This window comes from Camelus bactrianus, chromosome 13 (assembly GCF_048773025.1).
Source record: "Camelus bactrianus isolate YW-2024 breed Bactrian camel chromosome 13, ASM4877302v1, whole genome shotgun sequence".
NCBI lineage: Eukaryota > Metazoa > Chordata > Mammalia > Artiodactyla > Camelidae > Camelus > Camelus bactrianus.
Genome location: NC_133551.1, coordinates 40,511,291 through 40,529,457, shown reverse-complemented (window position 1 = coordinate 40,529,457; position 18,167 = coordinate 40,511,291). Strand labels below are relative to the sequence as shown.

The following is an 18,167-nucleotide window of genomic DNA, read 5'->3' as shown; positions in this document are numbered from 1 at the left end:
GGCAAAACGTTGTGTGTTTGGATCAGGTGGGTTCCGCCATCCTGTGGAGTAGATCCATAGCTGTCATAACATTCTCAAAGGGGAGAAAATATGTGCCCCATCCCCAATTATGAACCACTGAGATAAAATGGGGTGAGCAGATGGCTAAAAATGGAGCCCCAGGGAATGGCAACATTTAAAGTGAATCAGAGGAAGAGGCACCTGAGAAGAAATGGTCTAAGAAGGAGGAAACCAGAACAGCGTACTATTATGGAAACCAAGAAAGGGGAGTGTTCCAAGACAGTGGAGGTGCTCTGCCATACCCCCAGAGCAAAGAGGACAGGGAAAACAGATCGTTACAAGCAATTTGATTTGGAGTTGACAAGATAGCTAGAGAAGAGGCTGACATAGAAGGAAGCTGTTTTAATATCAGAAGAACCATGACATGATGTGTTACAAGGAACAAACCAGAAGAGAGGGAAAGCCATCTCTGGCCACCAGGGCTCCAGGCTGCATCAGTCCTCACTCTTTAGGAAAGCAGTGGCCATTCCAACTCAACAGCGGCTAATAAGGAACAAGAGGAAGCCAACTGACAAGCAAGTGAAGGCAGCCCTGAGCAGCTCTGCATGTAGGCTTGTTCAGAAGACTCAAAACCTTAATCCCAGGAGGAACAGCCAGTGACCTGGGAGCTGTGCAGCTTGAGAAGCCTCAGGGGAAGATGGTTAACTGTTTTCAGAGGAAAGACTTTTCTGGGGCAGAGGGAACAGATATGCTTCATGGTTCCAGAACTAATTAGAGAGAGATTTGATTTGGTAGCAGAAGAAAATGTCTAAACTTGCAGCTATTAAGAGAGGTAGTAAGCTCCTCTTCTTCAGAAGTGTGCAAATAGAAGCTGGGTGATTATTTGGCAAGGGTGGTACACAGACAATGCAAACATCAGGTGAGGTTTGGATTAGATGACCTTTCCAGGCTTGGGATCTCTAACACTTATCAGATTTCCCTGGTCATCTCAAAAGTTTTTGTGAAATGGTCAAAAAGAGTGTTTTAATTCATTTTATTAAAAAATTATGCCACATAATGCTCATGAGGTTCAGAACATACAGGGATAACAAGATAGCTAGTGTTGTAGCACTTGGAAGGGAAATTACTGCCTTAGAGTTTGGATCAGTGGTCCCCTGAAGTTCCCAAATGTCACTCAAGGAGCCTGTAAAAAAACGCAGGTAAACTCTACCCCTCCATTCTAATTCTGAAACAAAGAGTTTTTGTTTATAAACCAACAAAGTAGGTAAAATGGAATCATAAAAAATAATTCAAAAGAAATCAGAGAAAAGGAAAAAGAAGGAAGAACAAATGGGGCAAAAAGAAAACAAATAACAATATGATTTCAATCCTATCAATAATCACAATAAATGTAATGTAAATGGTCTAATATCCCAATTAAAATGCAGAGGAGACTGAGAGATTGAATAAAAAAGCAAGACTAAAAAAAAAAAAAAAAAAGGAAGACAACTCAATGCTGACTAAAAGAAGCACATTTTAAATATAAATATACAAATAGGCTAAAAGTAAAAAGATGGAAAAATGCACCATGATGACATTAATTAAAAACAAAACTAGTGTTGCTAAATTAAAATCAGACAAACAGATTTTAGAACAAGGAATACTACCAGATATAAAGAAGATCAATTAATAATGGTAAATGGGTCAGTTCATCAAGGTGATATAACAATCCTAAATGTTTATATATCTAATAACAAAGCTTCAAAATGCATGAAGCAAAAGCTAATAAACCTGCAAGGAAAAATAGACAAATCCACAATTCTAGTAGGAGATTTCAATACCCCTCTGTCAATAACTGACAGAACAAGTAGGCAGAAAATCAGCAAGCATACAGTAGACTTGAGCAGTGCTATGCACTAACCTGGTTTATAGAATCTCACAGCAGCAGAATACACATTCCTCTCAACTACACACAGAATGGTGTATTTCTAGCAAGATCAACAAAGAAAGAAAGAGAAAAGACATCAGTAAAAGTGTTAAACCTCCAGCTACACTGATCAGGAAAAAAAGAGTGCAGACACCAATCACCAATATCAGGAATGAGAGAGGCAGTATTACAGGTTCTACAGCTGTTAAAAGGATGATAACGGAGCATGACAACCAACTTTGTGCCAATAAATTCAACAACTTTCAAGAAATTGATAAATTCCTTGAAAGACATTATGAAAGTTCACTCAAGAAGAAACAGATAATCTGAATATTCGTGTATCTATTAAAGAAGTTCAATCTGTAGTTCAAAACCTTCCCACAAAGAAAATTCCAAGCCCAGATGGCTCCACTAATGAATTTTACCAAACATTTAAGAAAGAAGGAATATCAAGTCTACACAAACTGTTCCAGAAAACTGAAGAGAAAGGAACAATCCCTACCCATTCTGTGAGGCTAGCATTACTCTCACAAAGACATTACAAGAAAAGAAAAATGCAGGCCAATATCCCTCATGGACACAGATGCAAAAAGTCTGAATATAATTTTAGCAAACTGAATCTAACAATATATATAAAAAGGATAATACATTGCAATCCAGGAGGATTTATCACAGAAAAGCAGGATTAATTTAACATTTGAAAATCAACTTATATAATTCATCACATTAACAAACAAATAAAACATACATTATCCCAATAGACACAGAAAGCAGTTGACAAAATTTGACATCAATTCTGATAGAAACTTTCAACAAAGTAGGAATAGAAGGAAACATCCTCAACTTGATAAAGGCCATCTATAAAAACCCACAGCTAACATCATCCTTAATGGTGAGAGACTGACTGCTTTCTCTTCAAGATCAGGAACAAGGCAAGTATGTCTAGTCTCACCACTTCTAGTCAACATTGTAAATGGCCACTGAAGTAAGAGAAGAAATAAAAGGCATCTAGATTGGAAAGAAAGAAATAAAACTGTCTTTGTTCATATACGATATGATTATATGTGTAGAAAATCTGATGAAATCTATGAAAAAAGGAAATCTACTAGAATTAATAAGTGACTTTAGCAAAGTTAAATGATTACATGATTGATGTACAAAAATTAACTGTATTTTAATATATTAACAATGAAATACGGGGAGCTAAAATTTAAAAATACCACTTTCCATAAAAAATATGAAATACTTAGCGGTAAATCAGACAAAGGAAGTACAAACTTTTACACTATATTATAACATTACTGAAAACTATATTATGACATTGCTAAGAAAACTAAAGGAGAACTAATGAAAGGAAAGAGCTAATGTAATCATAGATGAGAAGACTCAAAATGGTTAAGATGTCAGTTTTCCCCAAACTTGATCTGTAGTTTCAATGTAATCTCAATCAAATTCCAGCAGAACTTTTCTATAGAAATCAGCGAACTGATTCTAAAATTCATGTGGAAAGGCAAAGAATCTAGAAGAGCCAAAACAGCTTCGAAAAAGAACAAAGTAGGAAGAACTAACACTACCTGATTTCAAGGCTTACTATAGAGCAACAGGAATCAAGACAATGTGGTATTGGCATCAAGACTGACAAATAGATCAGTGGAACAAACAGACCATAAATATATGAATTACTGGTTTTTGACAGAGATGCAATGGCATTTCAATAGAGAAAGGATTGACTTTTCAACAAATAGTGCCTGAACAACTGGATTCCATGCGTAAAAACAAAACAAAAAATTTTGATTCATTCCTTGCCCCATATATAAAAAAAAATTAATTCAAAGTGAATCATATACATAATTATAAAATCTAAAACACTGAGATTGCCTCAGAACTGGAGAAGTCAGGACAGATGTTCAACTCTGTGAAAGGACTCTGAAAGCACTCATGGACTTCCCTAATGCCTCTTCTTCCAGCTGTATTATGGACAGGATAGCTGTTCCAAATGGGAAATACTGACACTATAAGCAGTGTGTCTACGTTATACTTACAGTTCTATCCAGTTCTGTCTAGGTCACAGCAGAATTCCCTTCAGCAGTTTCACACTGAATATCTGATTCCAAAACAGAGTAGTTCAACATGGAGGACAAGGCACTGGACACTCCTGGATTCTTTTTCTAGGCTTTAAAATGCTTCACTGAACAAGTCTAGTTGCTCAATTTCTTTGCTGGAATCTCATCACTAGTTAAATGAATTCAGCAGTATTAGCTTCAAAGTGATATTGTGAAGCTCACTTAATGAATGTCTTATTTATAAATCCTTACAAAGAATTGTTTTACCTCAAACCTTCAGGATGAAACCAAATTGAACTTGAATCTTTTTGTGTTAATGGCTTTTCAAAGAGTCTCTTTTTCTCCCAGTGGAGAAATCAGCATAAACACTATTGGAATTTATCTAAACAGAAGAATGGGGCGTTTTTATCATTCCACAATAAAATGGAATTTTTCTTGGAAAGGAAAAAAAAAGGCCTAAAACAATAAACCTTCCAGAAGAACATATAGGATAAAGTCTTTGTGACCTTGGGTCAAGCAATTGCATAAATACACCAAAAGCAAGATCCATAAAAGAAAAAATTTGATAAATTGGACTTCATCAAAATGAAAAACATTTGCTTTTTGATAGACACTGTTGAAAGAATTAAAAGATAAGCCACAGACCGGGAGAAATATTTGCAAATCTTACATCTGATAATGAGTGTGTATTTATAATATGTAAAGAACTCTCATAATCCAATAATGAAAAAAACAATCAATTAGTAAATTTTAAAAGATTTGAACAACTCTTCACCAAGAAAGATAGATGGATAGCAAATAAGCATATGAAAATGCTCAATATCATTAGTCATTAGAGAAATGGAAAATAAAACCACAATGAGATGCTACCACACACCTATTAGAATAGCTAAAATTAAAAAGACTGAACATACCAAATGTTGGCAAGAATATAGAGCAACCAAAATCTCATACTCCAGTGGTGGGAATGTAAAGTGACACAAACCACTTTGGAAAACAAGTGGTATCATAAAAGTTAAACATACACCCACCACAGACAGCCATTCTACTTTCCAAGATAAATGGAAACGTATGTCTATATAAAGACTTGTACATAAATGTTCAGAGCAGCTTCATTTGTAATAACCCAAACTGGGAATAACCTAATATCTATTAGCAAATGAATGGACAAGTAAAGAGTGCATCTCTTCAGCCTGGAATTCACAAATTATGGTACATTCATACAATGGAATACTACTTAGCAATAAAAAGGACTGACTATGGACATGTTACTACATGGATAAATCTAATAATAGTTATTCTGAGGGAAAGAAGCTAAGGAGACCAAAAAAGAAAAAAATATATATGCTGTAAGATTCCACTTATGTAACAGTCTAACATTCTAGAAAAGTGCCAACTAACTTGTACTGATAGAAAATAAATTAGTGGTGATTTGAGAATGGGAGTGAGGATCAGGGAGGGGTGCAAGTGAGGGATTACCAAGGGGCACAAGGATTCTTAAGGATGATGGACATGAAAGTATGTGTCAAAACTTATGAAAGTGTATATTTTAAATATGTGTAGTTTATTGTTTGTCAATTATACTTCATAAAGCTGTTTAAAAATACTCACTATACACTTAAGACCTGTGCATTTCACTGAATGTAAATTACAACTCAATAAATATTAAAAAAAAAAGACTCAGAGAAATCACTTCTACCTGGCCTGGAGTTGCTGAGTGGCCCTCAGAATCCCAGTGACAGCCACCATGCAGTGCCACTCTGGGCTGGTCCCTTCCCTCTCTGCCTCTCAGGGAAGCAGTATCTTCCTATCAAAAGCCTGGCTGGGTTCTGAGCTCCTTACCTGCTCTGATGTCTGTGGTTCAGTGAGTCCTAGGATGAACTGAGAGTCCCAGACAAACAGTGATGGCAGAAGGTTAAACCCGACCAGACTTCTAGCCCAAACCCTGGGGGCAAGGCTGAGCCACTTTAAATTCCATTCATCTATCCCTGTGTGTTTGCACAGCAAAGAACCTGTTGTATTTAAGGTACTGATCTTAGAGCCGGGGCCAGGGAGGCTGGAAGATGGCAAATATTGACGCTGGCTGCCTGGGTTCTTGCTGCAGGTTGTGGCATTAAATCCCCCGCTGTGCTGATGTGAACCAGGGGAGGGGCCTGGCTGGCCGCCCTGGGCTCTGTGTCTTTCTGGACCCAGCTTATGGAATGCTGTTTGGGAGGCTGCTACATACAACACCTGCTTCTTTCTGAAAGAAGAACCAAATAAACCAGAAAAGAACAAACACCATTCTTCTGCCAGAACCAGCCACCTCCCGTTTACAGGCTGTTGCCCCCTGTCTTGGGCTCCAGCTTCCTCTTCTAGGGAGTCCTGGCTGAGAAAGAATGAGCCGTCAAGGAGTGGGGATGGTGGGTTCTGGATCCAGGCCTATCAAGGTTTGACCCAGGCTCCACTGGAAGCATTCAAGCAGAGGCTGAAAAACTTTAAAGCAGGAGAGGCAATTCCTACTCAGAGATAATGGTATGTAGACCCCACTAGACAATCTCGAAGGCTCCTTCCTGCTCTTGTGTACTTGGATTCATAGCTCACATGCAGGGTTATCAGTCCCATTCCAACCAGCCTCCCACTCTGGCCTGGGTGACCCACTCAGGGTCCAGGACAGGAATATTCGTCGGACCAATCAGAGCAGTGCTGCACGTGATCCTGGCAGAGGCTCCTTGGAATACAGCTGCAATATCTGAAGACAGTCGAGGGGCAACGCCACCACCCAGGGCTGCAGAGCGGGCACGTACTCACTGAGGAGACAAGAGCCGGCAGAAGAGCCGCTGCTGTGTCCTGGAATGCCCCATGCACCAGGGCACTCCCTGAAACCTACCATTGCCTCCCAGAGCCCCACCCTGCCTGACATGGGTTGACTGTATACCTTATTTTCCTGCAGAAGAGAGAAACTAGACTCCCCAGCTCATAGGCTGTGTAACCTCAAGCAAGTCTCTCACCCTGTCTGAGCCTCAGTTTCCTCATCTGCTCAAGGCTGTTGTTAAGGAAGTCAGGCAAAGTGCCAGGCCCACGGTTAGTGTTCAGATATTAACGGGTGCACGTTGTCTCCCCCAGCCCGTCCTCCTCTATCATCCGGACTCAGCCTTACCTGACTGCTGTTGACTTCCTGGGGGCGCCTCACAAAGTTCCCTCCTTTGCCCTGGACCCTGGGCCTCCAACATTCTTCCCTGCACATTCAGCCTTCACCTGCTGAAACCCTGTCCATTTTTTAAGTCCTGCTTCAATACTGCCTCTTCTAAATCTCCCTTGATTCTTACTCCATCCATACCACCCCTTACAAAAAGAAACCTCCCCAGGTCCCCAGCACTTCCTTTTAGCATCATCATGATGTGAGTCCTGGGGTTAGGATGTATGTTCGACTTACAATCTCCCAGCAGAACCTGGCACCCGGCCAGCCCCCAGTAGTGCTCAGAACATGTTTGTGGGTTGAACACCGGGGAAGACATTGGAAGGAAACTCTGAGGTAGTGAAAGAACTCTAGTTTTAGAGTCAGGAGACCTGGGTTTACACCCAAGCTCCCTTCTTCTCACTCATTGTATCCCTTCTCCCCAGTCTCTCTGGCCTCAGTTTGCCTACATATAAATTGGGGCCAGTGATTCCTGCCCTATATCCCTTGTAGGGTTGTTGAGTGGTGCAGAGATGAGGGAAGCCCAGGTTCAAACCCCAGTTTTACCATGCTCATACTCCTCACAAGACTGTGCTCTGGGCCTCAGTTTCCTCATCTGTGCCCTTGAAGGTAAATTCCCCACCACAGAAGAACAACCCTCCAGAAAGAGCCACTTGGGGTGGTAGTGAGCACCTTGCCGCTCGAGACACTCAAGCAGGAGTGGAAAACTTCTTCCTAGGTTGCAAGAAGGGAATGCAGGGGGAACCGCGGAGATTCTCTGGTCAACTTCTGCCCTATGGCCAATGCCTGGCCACCTGCCCCAGCCCAGCCTGCGCCCAGACCCCCACCTGGGCTCAGTTCGTCTGAGCAGTCCCCGCAGTTGTTGATCCCATCACACTTTTGGTCGGAGTAGATCCAGGATGCGGGGTCTCCACAGCGCTCCACGAGGAAGCTGGGGAGGCTCTGGGGCACATCTCCTACAGAGGGACAGATGAGGCATGGAGGAAGTCCACATCTGGCTACCACTGTCCAGGGCTACCTGGAGGTGGATTGTCTTAGCCACCCTGGCAGCTGTCAAACTTGGGGTCATTGCACATCCATGCCAGGAAGGGCACAAGGAGAAGGTTTCTTGGGAAGAGGTCAGCCCAAGGGGACAGAAGGGTCCTTTCCTTGTACACCCAAAAGGATGCTCAGAGCCGCCTTGCCTTTCCGCACTCCCTCCCTCCCTCCTCTTGCACCTGCCTTCCCACTCCACACCATTGCTTGCACTATTCTTCCCTCCAGAAATGTCCTCCTTGACACCTGTCCAAAACCATTCCACCTACAAGTCCAGGTTCAAGTTCTTTCACCTCCAGGAAGCCTCCTCTGACTAGAACATAACAGGAATAAATATGAAGTCTTGCACTTGGGCCCCAGAACTCGGGTGATGTGGGTTCACATGCTTTGTGAGAGGGAGTCAGAGCACCCTTGCGGAAAGTGAGTTCTGTATTAGGCAGCAGTGTGATAGGGCTACCAGAAATTAACACAAACTCAGGCCACATCACTAGAGGTATAACCCAGACCGGGAAGGGGAAAAGCCTTTGTTCCTTGGACTGACCAGAGCCAGCCAGAATTGTCATGGATGCTTCTGGAACCAGTCCAGGGAGAGGGACATGGGCAGTTGGTATGGGTTCTGTGGAGTGCCGGTGGAGTGGAAGACCAGTCACAAGGGAGTGACTGGGAGTTCAGAGGGTGGCCGGGGGAAGAGGACACTTATGGTGGGCAGGAAAGCAATCTCAGAATCCATGCAGCACCATCATTGTGGGAAGCAGATGAAAATGTGGCTCATGGTGGGCAGAGGCTGATGAAAGGGCAGAGCTGGGACCAGTCAAGGATACAACTAGCAGGGAGGCAGCTCCAGAGTCAGTACAAGGGAGACACTCCCAGGGAAAAACCAGGCAATGATGAGAGCAGCTGCCTCAAATTGCAGTGAGCTCCCCACCTGCCAGGAGTATGCAAGTAGAGGCTGGGTGGCAGGGGGGATTTGGGCATGAGCCAGGACATGGACTAGATGAATTGTAAGATCTCTTCTGGTCTTGAGGGCCCAGGATGCAATGACCCTCCCATAAGCTACCCCACCCCACCCACTCCAACCCACTGGGCTTTCCTGCTCCTCTATGCAAAGTGCTATACTCCTCTTTCTTGAGAACTGTCAGGTCCCTAAAGTCTGAGACTTGACCTTCCCATTCATTCATTCATTCATTTCATCATTTATTCAGTAAATCATTCTGGATACCTCTCTGTGCAGTACCCTGTGCCAAGCACTGGGCCCCAAGAGCAAGCTGACTAGGTTTGCTCCAGAGGAGTTCACAGTCTGATGGGGGTGGCAAACATGCCCATGAGAGCAACAACCAATATGACCAGGGCTGGAACACAGAAAATCACAGAGGCTGTGAGAGGCCAAAGGAGGGACTTTAATCTAATTTGGGAGTCAGGGGAGGCTTCCTGGAGTGGGTAACACTTGACCTCTGCCTTAACGGTTGAATACAGCTTCTCTGGGCATGGTGAGGCCCAGAGTGAAGGCTTTCCCTAGTGTGGGCGCAGATGTGTGCGTGTGACTGGGACAGAATGGGGGCGGGTGTTTCTGGCAGTGAGCACCCTGTAAGCAGAGGCCTGAGAACATGAGGAGGCCTGGTATATTCAAGGTGGTCAGGCTTCAGGATGGCCGCAGGGGGAGCTGGAGTTGGGGGCAAATCCAAAGGGGCCCTGGAGTAGGTACTCACGGCACAAGGCCTCCTCCTCATCCTCGCCGTGGGCACAGGTGCGGACGCCGTCACAGACCCTGCTGGCCGGGACGCAGCTCCTCCGGTCATGGCACAGGAAGCCTGTCCTGTTCATCAGTGTCACACAGGCCTGGGCCCCTAAGTGGGCAGGGTGAGCCCCAGAGGGGTCAAGGGTGGTGCTCACTAGAGCATTACCAAGTTCTCCCCGCTGAGCCCCACCCCAAGCTGTGGTGAGCTGCTGGGGCCGTGGGGAGGACACTGGGCTTGGCACCAGAGATGGGGTCCAAGCCCCAGCTCTACTTCTTGCCAGCTGTGTGACCATCGTGAGATGACCTGACCTTTCTGTGCCTCAGTTTCCTTGTCTGCAAAATGGGGATCATAGAACACTCCGCCAGGGAGATGATTACATAAGGGCCTGTGTGAATAACCCTAGAATGTAGAATGTGCAGGGTAAGTCGTGGTTCCCGCCTTTACTGAAAGCTTACTGATCATCTCATGGGAAGTGCCTGAAGACAGCTCCAGTCAATGAAGTGGCTTTCAAGATGGGGCTCCTGGTGCAGATGAGGATGTCAGAAGCAATATACTGGGGCCGGCCAGGGACCATTATGCCAGAATCCCTTACATTTGCAGGTTGCAAAGCACTTTCACATTTTTTATTGTATTGTTTCCCTAAACACCCCTGGGAAGTGTCATTATTCGACCTATTTTATAGATGAGAAAAGTAAGACTGAGAGAGGTGCAGCAGGCCCAGTCACACAGCTAATAACCCAGGCCTGCTGCCGTGGCTCCTTCCCGAGGCCGGGCCGCATTCCCAGTGTCCAGGAATGGTGGGAGCCATCTGACTGTGTCCATCCTGCTGAGAGATTTTCCTTCCATCTCACAGGGGGAACGCCCAGCCCTAGGGCTGCCCAAAGAATCAGAGGAGAGAAACTGGTAGAGGAGCTGGGACGTCAGGAGCCACAGACTGTGCACGTGTGTGCACATGCCTGCGTGCAGGTTGGAGATGGGAGCAAGTTTGTGCCTGTGTGTTTGTGCACATGTGAACCACGTCTCATCTCCTGGAACTGCCTCAGCCAACATGAAGGGTCGATCCTCAGAGACACTCGCACTGTCACACACACATACATACACACATCGACACACTCTCACATACACAAATAAGCCCACATACGGGCACACACTCTCACACAGATGTATATCTGCATGCAGACACATGCACACACACCAAGACACATACACACTCACAGACACACACACACAGGCAACTTCTCACGTGTTCACGTCTACCCTCAGTGCCCATGTTCCCGTGCAGGCATGTAGGGTACTGTGGACTGTGCCCCCTACCCTCACCTTTCCCCCTCACACCCTCGCCTGGCTACAGAGCCTTCTCTCAGAAAGGTAGCCCTGGTGACTCCCCGTCCCCAGCTTAATGCCTTCTCACGGCTCTCCGGATGGTGACCTCCCTCTCTTGTGTAGCCTTTGAGGCCCTGGGCCCCTGCCCCACCTGCTGCTCCTGCCCTTCGGGTCCATTGGCCTTCTCTTTACATTTCCTCCCACCCCAGGGACTCAGCACATGGTGTTCTTTGTGTCTGAACGCTTTTCCTGCCACCTCCTCTACTAAACAATCCTACTTTCCCTTCCTACCTCAGCCCCCTTTCATTTCTCAAGGTGCCCATCCTGACTCCTAGACTGGGTCAGAGCCCCTGCTCCAGACTTACAGAGCCCCCATTACCCATGGCTTAATGTGCTTATTGGATTAACGTCTGTGTCATTCTCCAAACTGTTAGCTCCATGGGGCAGGTTCAGTGTTGGGGCTCACCATGAAGCTGGACCTCAAGAATGTGTCGGACATGTCCCTGTCCTCTGTGGTGAAGGCAGACACACAGATGGACAGCACCACTCAGGGCAGCTAGGCTGGGGAAGAGGAAGTATGAGATCTATGCGAGCTCTCAAACCAGGCAGGCAGGCAGAGAAGGCTTCCTGGAGGAGGTGGCAACAGAGCCAGGACTCTCAATAGCTCATGTTATAGATATGCAAATGGAGGCTCCGAACTGTGTATATGTCAGTGTCTGTGTATGTGTCCACAGGAGGAATTGTCCAAAAGTCACTTCGTGGAGAAGCCAGGCAGGGTCAGGTTTCCCCCATCTCTCTGAGCCCCCCAACCCCTCTGAGCAAGTTTGACCCCACCCTCTTGCCCACCCTGACCTGGCGTGCGTGGTGGGGGTCCAAGGATGGCGACCAGGGCAATCAGGGCTGCAAGAGTTGCCAGCAGGAGCAGCAGGAAGGCTGAGAGGAAGGCTCCTCGGTGTGAGCAGCAGAGAGGGCTGCAGTCTGCTGTGTGGGTGGGAAACCAGTGATGCAGCAGCCAGTGCTGGGGCCCGGGACCACTCCCCCCACCGTCCTGACCCTTACAAGCGGCCCCTCCTCACTGGCGTCTTGGGGGCAGGACAGGATTCCCTGGAGGAGAGGGCTCCCAAGCCCACCATGGTTCTCTCAGCTCTGCCTGTGGGCCCACCCCTACCAAACGCCAGTCCCTGGCCCAGGTCTAGTAGCTGGGGCATGGCAGTCGGGGTGAGTGTCCCAGGTCTCTGCTCTACCCCTCACCACCACCACCACCCACTGTCCTTCCATGAGGCTGTCTCCTCAGGAGGCAAGGAGAGATGGACACCTGCTTATTGAGCCCCTACCATGGGACAGGAACTAAAGCAGGCTCTTCATAGACATTATTTTTATTTTTCAAGACAATATTTATTTTACAGATGAGGAAACTGAGGCTCAGAGAAACTGAGGCTCCAGGTGACCTCATGAGGAGCCGGGATGTGAATCTGCACCTGTATGCCGCCAAAAACAGTGCCCTTTCCATGATGCGAACTGATTGTTCATTCTGAAGCCACTAGGATGCTGGTTGGAATTCCAGTTCCACCACTTCCCAGCTGGGCCAAATTGAGAAGCCACTTTACTTCTCTGTGCTTGTTTCCTCATGTGAAAAATGGGGATAATAATCCTGCCTTAGAGTTGTCAAGAAGATTGACTAGGTACTATACTAGTAAGTGCTATAAAGGTTTTAGCTACTATTAGTGTTTTTTGAGCACCTACTACGTGCAATTCTACATCTTAAATACTGTGGAAATGACGGTGATAGGTGATGTCCTCCTCCATCAACTTACTTTTCCCTTTTAATTTTTGCTTGCTTGTGAAATAATGAAAGAAAGTTTTATTAAGGACCTACTAGGTGCCCTGCTCTATAGAGGATACAAATGCAGTCACAGCTCAGACCCTTGCCCTCCAAAACTTGCAGTTGCACTTAGAAGACAAGGTGTGGACAGGTGAAAAGAAGAGTATGGGCACACCTGCTGTCCTCTGGGGCACAGTTATCTCTGAGAGGTGGGCAGGAGTGTGTCTGATGCATCTGTGTCCTCAGCCTCCAGCCCAGAGGCAGGCACACCACAGGTGCTTTGTGAATACTCTGACCTAGAGATCCAGGAGACAGGGGAAGGCCCCAATTCAGGTCAGTAAAGGTTGTTTTCATACAGTCCACTCGCATGTCCAGAGCTGCCTACTCTGTGCTCACCTGTAGTCAGACCTGTGCCTGTCCTCCTGCAGCTCACGGAGCGAGGTGGCAAGTGTGGTTAAGGTAGTGTGAATAAGGTATGACAGGTATTTAGATGCCTGAAGGGGGTGGGATTTCCACAGGCCGGTGAGGGGAAGGGGCGAGGAGAGGGCATCCCAGGTAGAGAGCCCAGGAGGAGGAGAGGCCTGGATGGCACGTGGGGACAGCAGGTGGCCTGGTGTGGCTGGAGCCTGGGATGGGTGTGCGTTGGAAAGGGAGACGACGGCAGGAGATGCCACATAAATCTAAAACCCTTATTCCCTGCAGCCTTTGTCAGTGGCTCCCTTGTAAACTCTGGTAACCAGGGAGACAGCAAACGGGAAGCCCAGCAGGGAGAGGCGTCCGGTGCCAAGCAGCTGCTCCTCAAATATTTGTGCATCACAGACCGCAGGCGGGTGGGGTCACGGGAGAGATTCGGGTCCACGCCCAGGTGAAGGCTGCCCTTCAAAGCCAGGAAGCCCTTAGGTGCCCATTCCCTGAAACAGGCAGGAAAAGGAGGCCCTTGTTCCACACCCTGCCCGCAGTGAGTCAGGCTTGACATAAACAAACGTCAGTGTGGAGCAACTAAGGCCCTGGGACTCGGCAGCCGGAGGGAACCCAGTTCGAATTTGATCCCTGCCTCCTGCCTCCTGCCTCCTGCCTCCAGTCTGTGTGGGATCCCTGCTTGGCCGAGCCACCCAGCCTCCCTGTGCCTCAGCTGCCTCATCTGTCCTTGCCCCCCAACAGGAGCCCCCTGAGAGAGGTCCCCGGGGTTGAAGGAGGCCCCACAGTGCCGGGCACATAATAGGGGCTTGATTCTTGGTAGTTATTACCAGTAGCTACCTAAATGATCAAATGAGGGCCAAATAGGGCACACAATAAGTGCTCAATAAATGTGTTCCTTCCTTTATTCCATAAAGGTAAAGCAAAATGTCCTGGTCACATGGTGAGCCAGTGGCAGAGAGCAGGTGCTAAGTAAGTATGTGATCCTGCCTACTTTATCCCATGGAAGTAAAGAGAATGACTCAGGTCACCCCCTGAGCCAGGGATTTGACTCCAGAGCTCTTTCCTCTGTAGGTTACAGGGGGCCCACTCTATGTGTATGTAGTGCATACAGTAGGTGCTCAACATGTGCTTATGCATGGAGAGAATGAACAACCCTATTAAGCACAGGGTTGTCAGCTTGGCTGGCCAGGAAACTGGGGGTGGACGACTTTGACAAGGAGGCAGAGGTCTGAGAGACAGTGGGAGCCTCAGGGAGCCCCCTTTGTGTCTCCATGGCAACTGCCCAGCTTCAAGGGACCCCTGCCCCAGGCCCTCCGTCCTTTACCTTCCCCTGCAGGGAGGGCTTCGGTTCCAGCAGCAGCATTGCCATTGCCATCCACCTGCCCAAGAGAACAGAGTGAGGGAGGCTGAGGTGAGGTGAGGTCCCGAGGAGTCAGACTGAAGAGTTTTTCAGAAGCATCACCACTTGGGGGGAGCCACTGGCCCTCCCACTCCAGCATGTTGAACACCCCAGACTCATCATGCCTATTTCACTTTTCCACACCTTTGCCTGCACTGTGCCCTCTGCCTGGAATGCCTTTTCCTCCACCGTCCACTTGGCAAACATTCATCCCTCAAACCAGCTCAGGCTCCTCTCCTCCTCGGAGAGGTTTTCCCTGATGCCCCCTCCCATCATGTCTGTCATTCCCTCCTGGGACCCCTGTCCTCTCCTAGCACTCTCCGCCTGATTTGTGTACTTGGTTCACCTGTTGGGACCCCCTCCCACCTGGTAGAGAGTCTCCAGGGTGGTGGGGGAGCTGAGTCATCTCAGTGTCTCCCCTTTCCTGCCCACTCCCTAGCCCGGAGTTGGTGTCCGCAGGTCTGGAGCCATCTCAGGGCAGCTCTTACCTGAGGGAAGACCTTGTTCATGTCTCCGGCTCCTCCGGCTCTAGCTCCCAGCTCCCAGCTCCCAGCTCCCAGGTCTAGTCTCCGGGCTCTGAGCATATGTAGAGGACTCAGCGCAGGTTCCCTGCCTTGTCACCAGGGGCAGCCAGGACGCAGGATGGCAGGAGGCCTGGCCTGGCCGCACCCTCCCTGTGGGCAGTCCCCTCTCAAGCAGCCTCCCACATAGAGGGAAGGACAGGAGGGCCCTGCTCCTGCCTGGCCCTCCCCACTCTGCAGTCTGACAGCCACATTCCAAGACTGGAATTCTTATCCCCATGTTACAGGCGAAGAGCCCAACGTTCAGAGACAGAGAAACTGCACTCAAGTCACACAGTGGAGACTTGGGGGAATGTTTAGAACCCAGGAACTTTTCAGAGTGTGATTTTTCCTATATATCAGTGAGGAGACTGGAAGATCTCAGGCCCCCAAGCTGCATGAAGATTCAGGCAGAAATACCCAGAATTAACGTTCCAGTGGCTAAAAAACAGGGGTCATTTTTTCATCGAAGTTTGTTCAATGAAACACATAATCTAGATGGAAAGACTATGCATCTTCCACTAAAATTAGAAAGCAAATATAATTTCAAATTATTTTCTTTTAAAAAGTGGCCATGCACATTTTTATTTTTCCAGAGATGGTGCCTGTGATGAGGGAAGGTTGGGTGCAGGTGGCTTACCTGAATAACCCCTTCTCCTTTGGACATGAGATCAGCAAATCTCAGCTTGAGTCAGACAGACCTGGGTTTTTATCCCAATTCTGCCAAATTAATACCTACCTAATCTAAGGTGGCAAGGCACAGCCTTTCTAAGTTCCTCATCTGAAGAACGGGGACAGGAATATTTATCTTAAAGAGCTGTGGTTAGAATGAAGACTTCCCATAGTGTTCTGCACCTTTGGAGGGTACAATATTGTTTCTGGATGCTTTGATTTGTTTATAATTACAAAGGGATCTGCTTGTGGGCTGGGACTGCTTCTTAGCCAGGGCCCAACTCTGGGTTGGACAATGCTAAGTGGGCACCACAACTAGACTGGCCCAGAGACCTGAGAAACTGGCTCCCAGACCTGCCTAAAGGGGAGGCCCAGTCCCTGCCTCAGCTTTTATCACTCCTCCCCTATGCCTTACATAACTCTGAGCACCCTGGCTGGCTGCCTCTCCTTTCTGAGATTCAGCTTCCTCAATTCTAAAATGGAGATGTTAACCCTCACCCAGTTTTCCTAGAGGATGTTGCAGGGACCCACCTAAGGTGATAGTGTGAGTGCTATAAAGAGCTTTGCAAAAGTCATAGGGAATCAATAGACAAACTTTATTGTGAAATATCTAAGTAGACACTATTACAAGGTAGTATTATAATAATGCTTAGTGCAGATGGTCCAAACTTTACTGACGTTTACATACTTAAGCATTATGAAATTATCAGCTGTGGGGCTCCAGTAATGACTGCACGATGTAGTATATATCTTGAGGTAACATTATCAAGAGCTTTTGTTGAAACCTCTCAATTCTAATCAGTTGCTGATTTCTTTCCACACAAGCCTTGAATTATTGCTGCAGTGTTGCAAAACAATGCAAGTATAAAAAGCACACAAGAAACAGTAAAATAAGCCCAAATAATTTAGAACTGAACAAGCAAACAAAAATACTTAACTCTTAAAATGACAAAGTAAAATTTGATAACCTCTACCAGGGGTTCAGTAAACATAGATGAGAAAAAATTTTTTCATTAACTGCTAGCTGAAATATAGCATTTCCTTCAATTATGAACCCAGGTAACAATCGATAGTACTATTAGCAGTACCTGTGTCTTTATTGCCAATAGAAATCAGACATGTAGACATCATATTGCAGTTGTTGCAGATATTTTGAAATAAAATTTGAAATTACTTTGAAATTCCAGTAGTTTTAGAACCACCACTCGGCCTTATTTTATGTGTTAATAAAGAAGTACATATATGTATATATGTAAAATTTTTAAAATACCTTGACTGTATTTTAATATAATTGGTTTCCTTTGCAATACTTCATATTTAGTTTTATGCATGTGAAAACATTATTCTGAGGAGTCCATAGGCTTCACCAGATTACCAAAAACGTCCATGGCATGAAAAAAGGTTAAGAACACCTGCTCGAAACAAGTAACTCATGAACATCACAGGAAGAGAATAGTTAATAGTGAAATACGTAAAGTTGACTTCAACAATTACCCATTTCAGAAAAGGTATACAAACTGTACTTCAGAAATCATTATTGCAAGGAGTTGGAAAATCCACACTAATTGTACAACCTAGCTTCCCACAGAAGTCTGCATTTCCCACTACCTCAATCTTTTATCTCTGTCACGGTATATACACCTCCTAGTCTAGAAAAAGTAGTCAAGGAAAGAATATTTAAAAAGGTAGCTCATTCTGATTATACTCCTATGGAAACATGACATGCTTAGCAACTGGAAACCTGGTGGGAGGGGCCCAGGAGAACACCAGGTTACTAGAGGCTGGGTTGGCAAACCTATAATTTGAGGGCGGTGATAAGTTGACCTAGCATTGTAGTTTAAAAATTTAGCCCAATGTAAAGACTGGTAAGAAGCTTGGGATCCATAAGGCACTCTTCCCAGTTCGCTTGGCAACACTCAAACTGTGACTAGGACCCAACGACTAAGCTTACCACCCAAACAATAATTTGGAAGGACAGAGAGCCTTGTAGGCAAGAGCTCAAAAATAAATGTGAGATAAAATGAAATAGGATTATTGGACATTAAAGAAAAAA

General features: G+C 46.2%; 1 protein-coding gene across 6 annotated transcripts; it reads right to left on the bottom strand.

Annotated features, from left to right (window-relative positions):
- Positions 1 to 1,016: 1,016 nt before the first annotated feature.
- LDLRAD1 (low density lipoprotein receptor class A domain containing 1) lies at positions 1,017 to 15,551 on the bottom strand. 6 transcript variants are annotated; one of them, XM_074376439.1, is made up of 6 exons: positions 15,371 to 15,551; positions 14,808 to 14,862; positions 12,094 to 12,222; positions 9,889 to 10,026; positions 7,975 to 8,103; positions 1,017 to 6,758 (listed from the first exon to the last, which is right to left on the bottom strand). In XM_074376439.1, exons 1-6 carry the CDS (start codon positions 15,464 to 15,466, stop codon positions 6,610 to 6,612), a joined length of 696 nt encoding a protein of 231 aa, XP_074232540.1. In that variant the 5' UTR covers positions 15,467 to 15,551; the 3' UTR covers positions 1,017 to 6,609. The 6 variants fall into 6 exon arrangements, 5 of the variants coding, with proteins under 5 accessions (XP_074232540.1, XP_045370237.2, XP_074232541.1 ...); XM_045514281.2 differs by having other exon boundaries at positions 12,094 to 12,219; XM_074376440.1 differs by lacking the exon at positions 7,975 to 8,103.
- Positions 15,552 to 18,167: the final 2,616 nt, after the last annotated feature.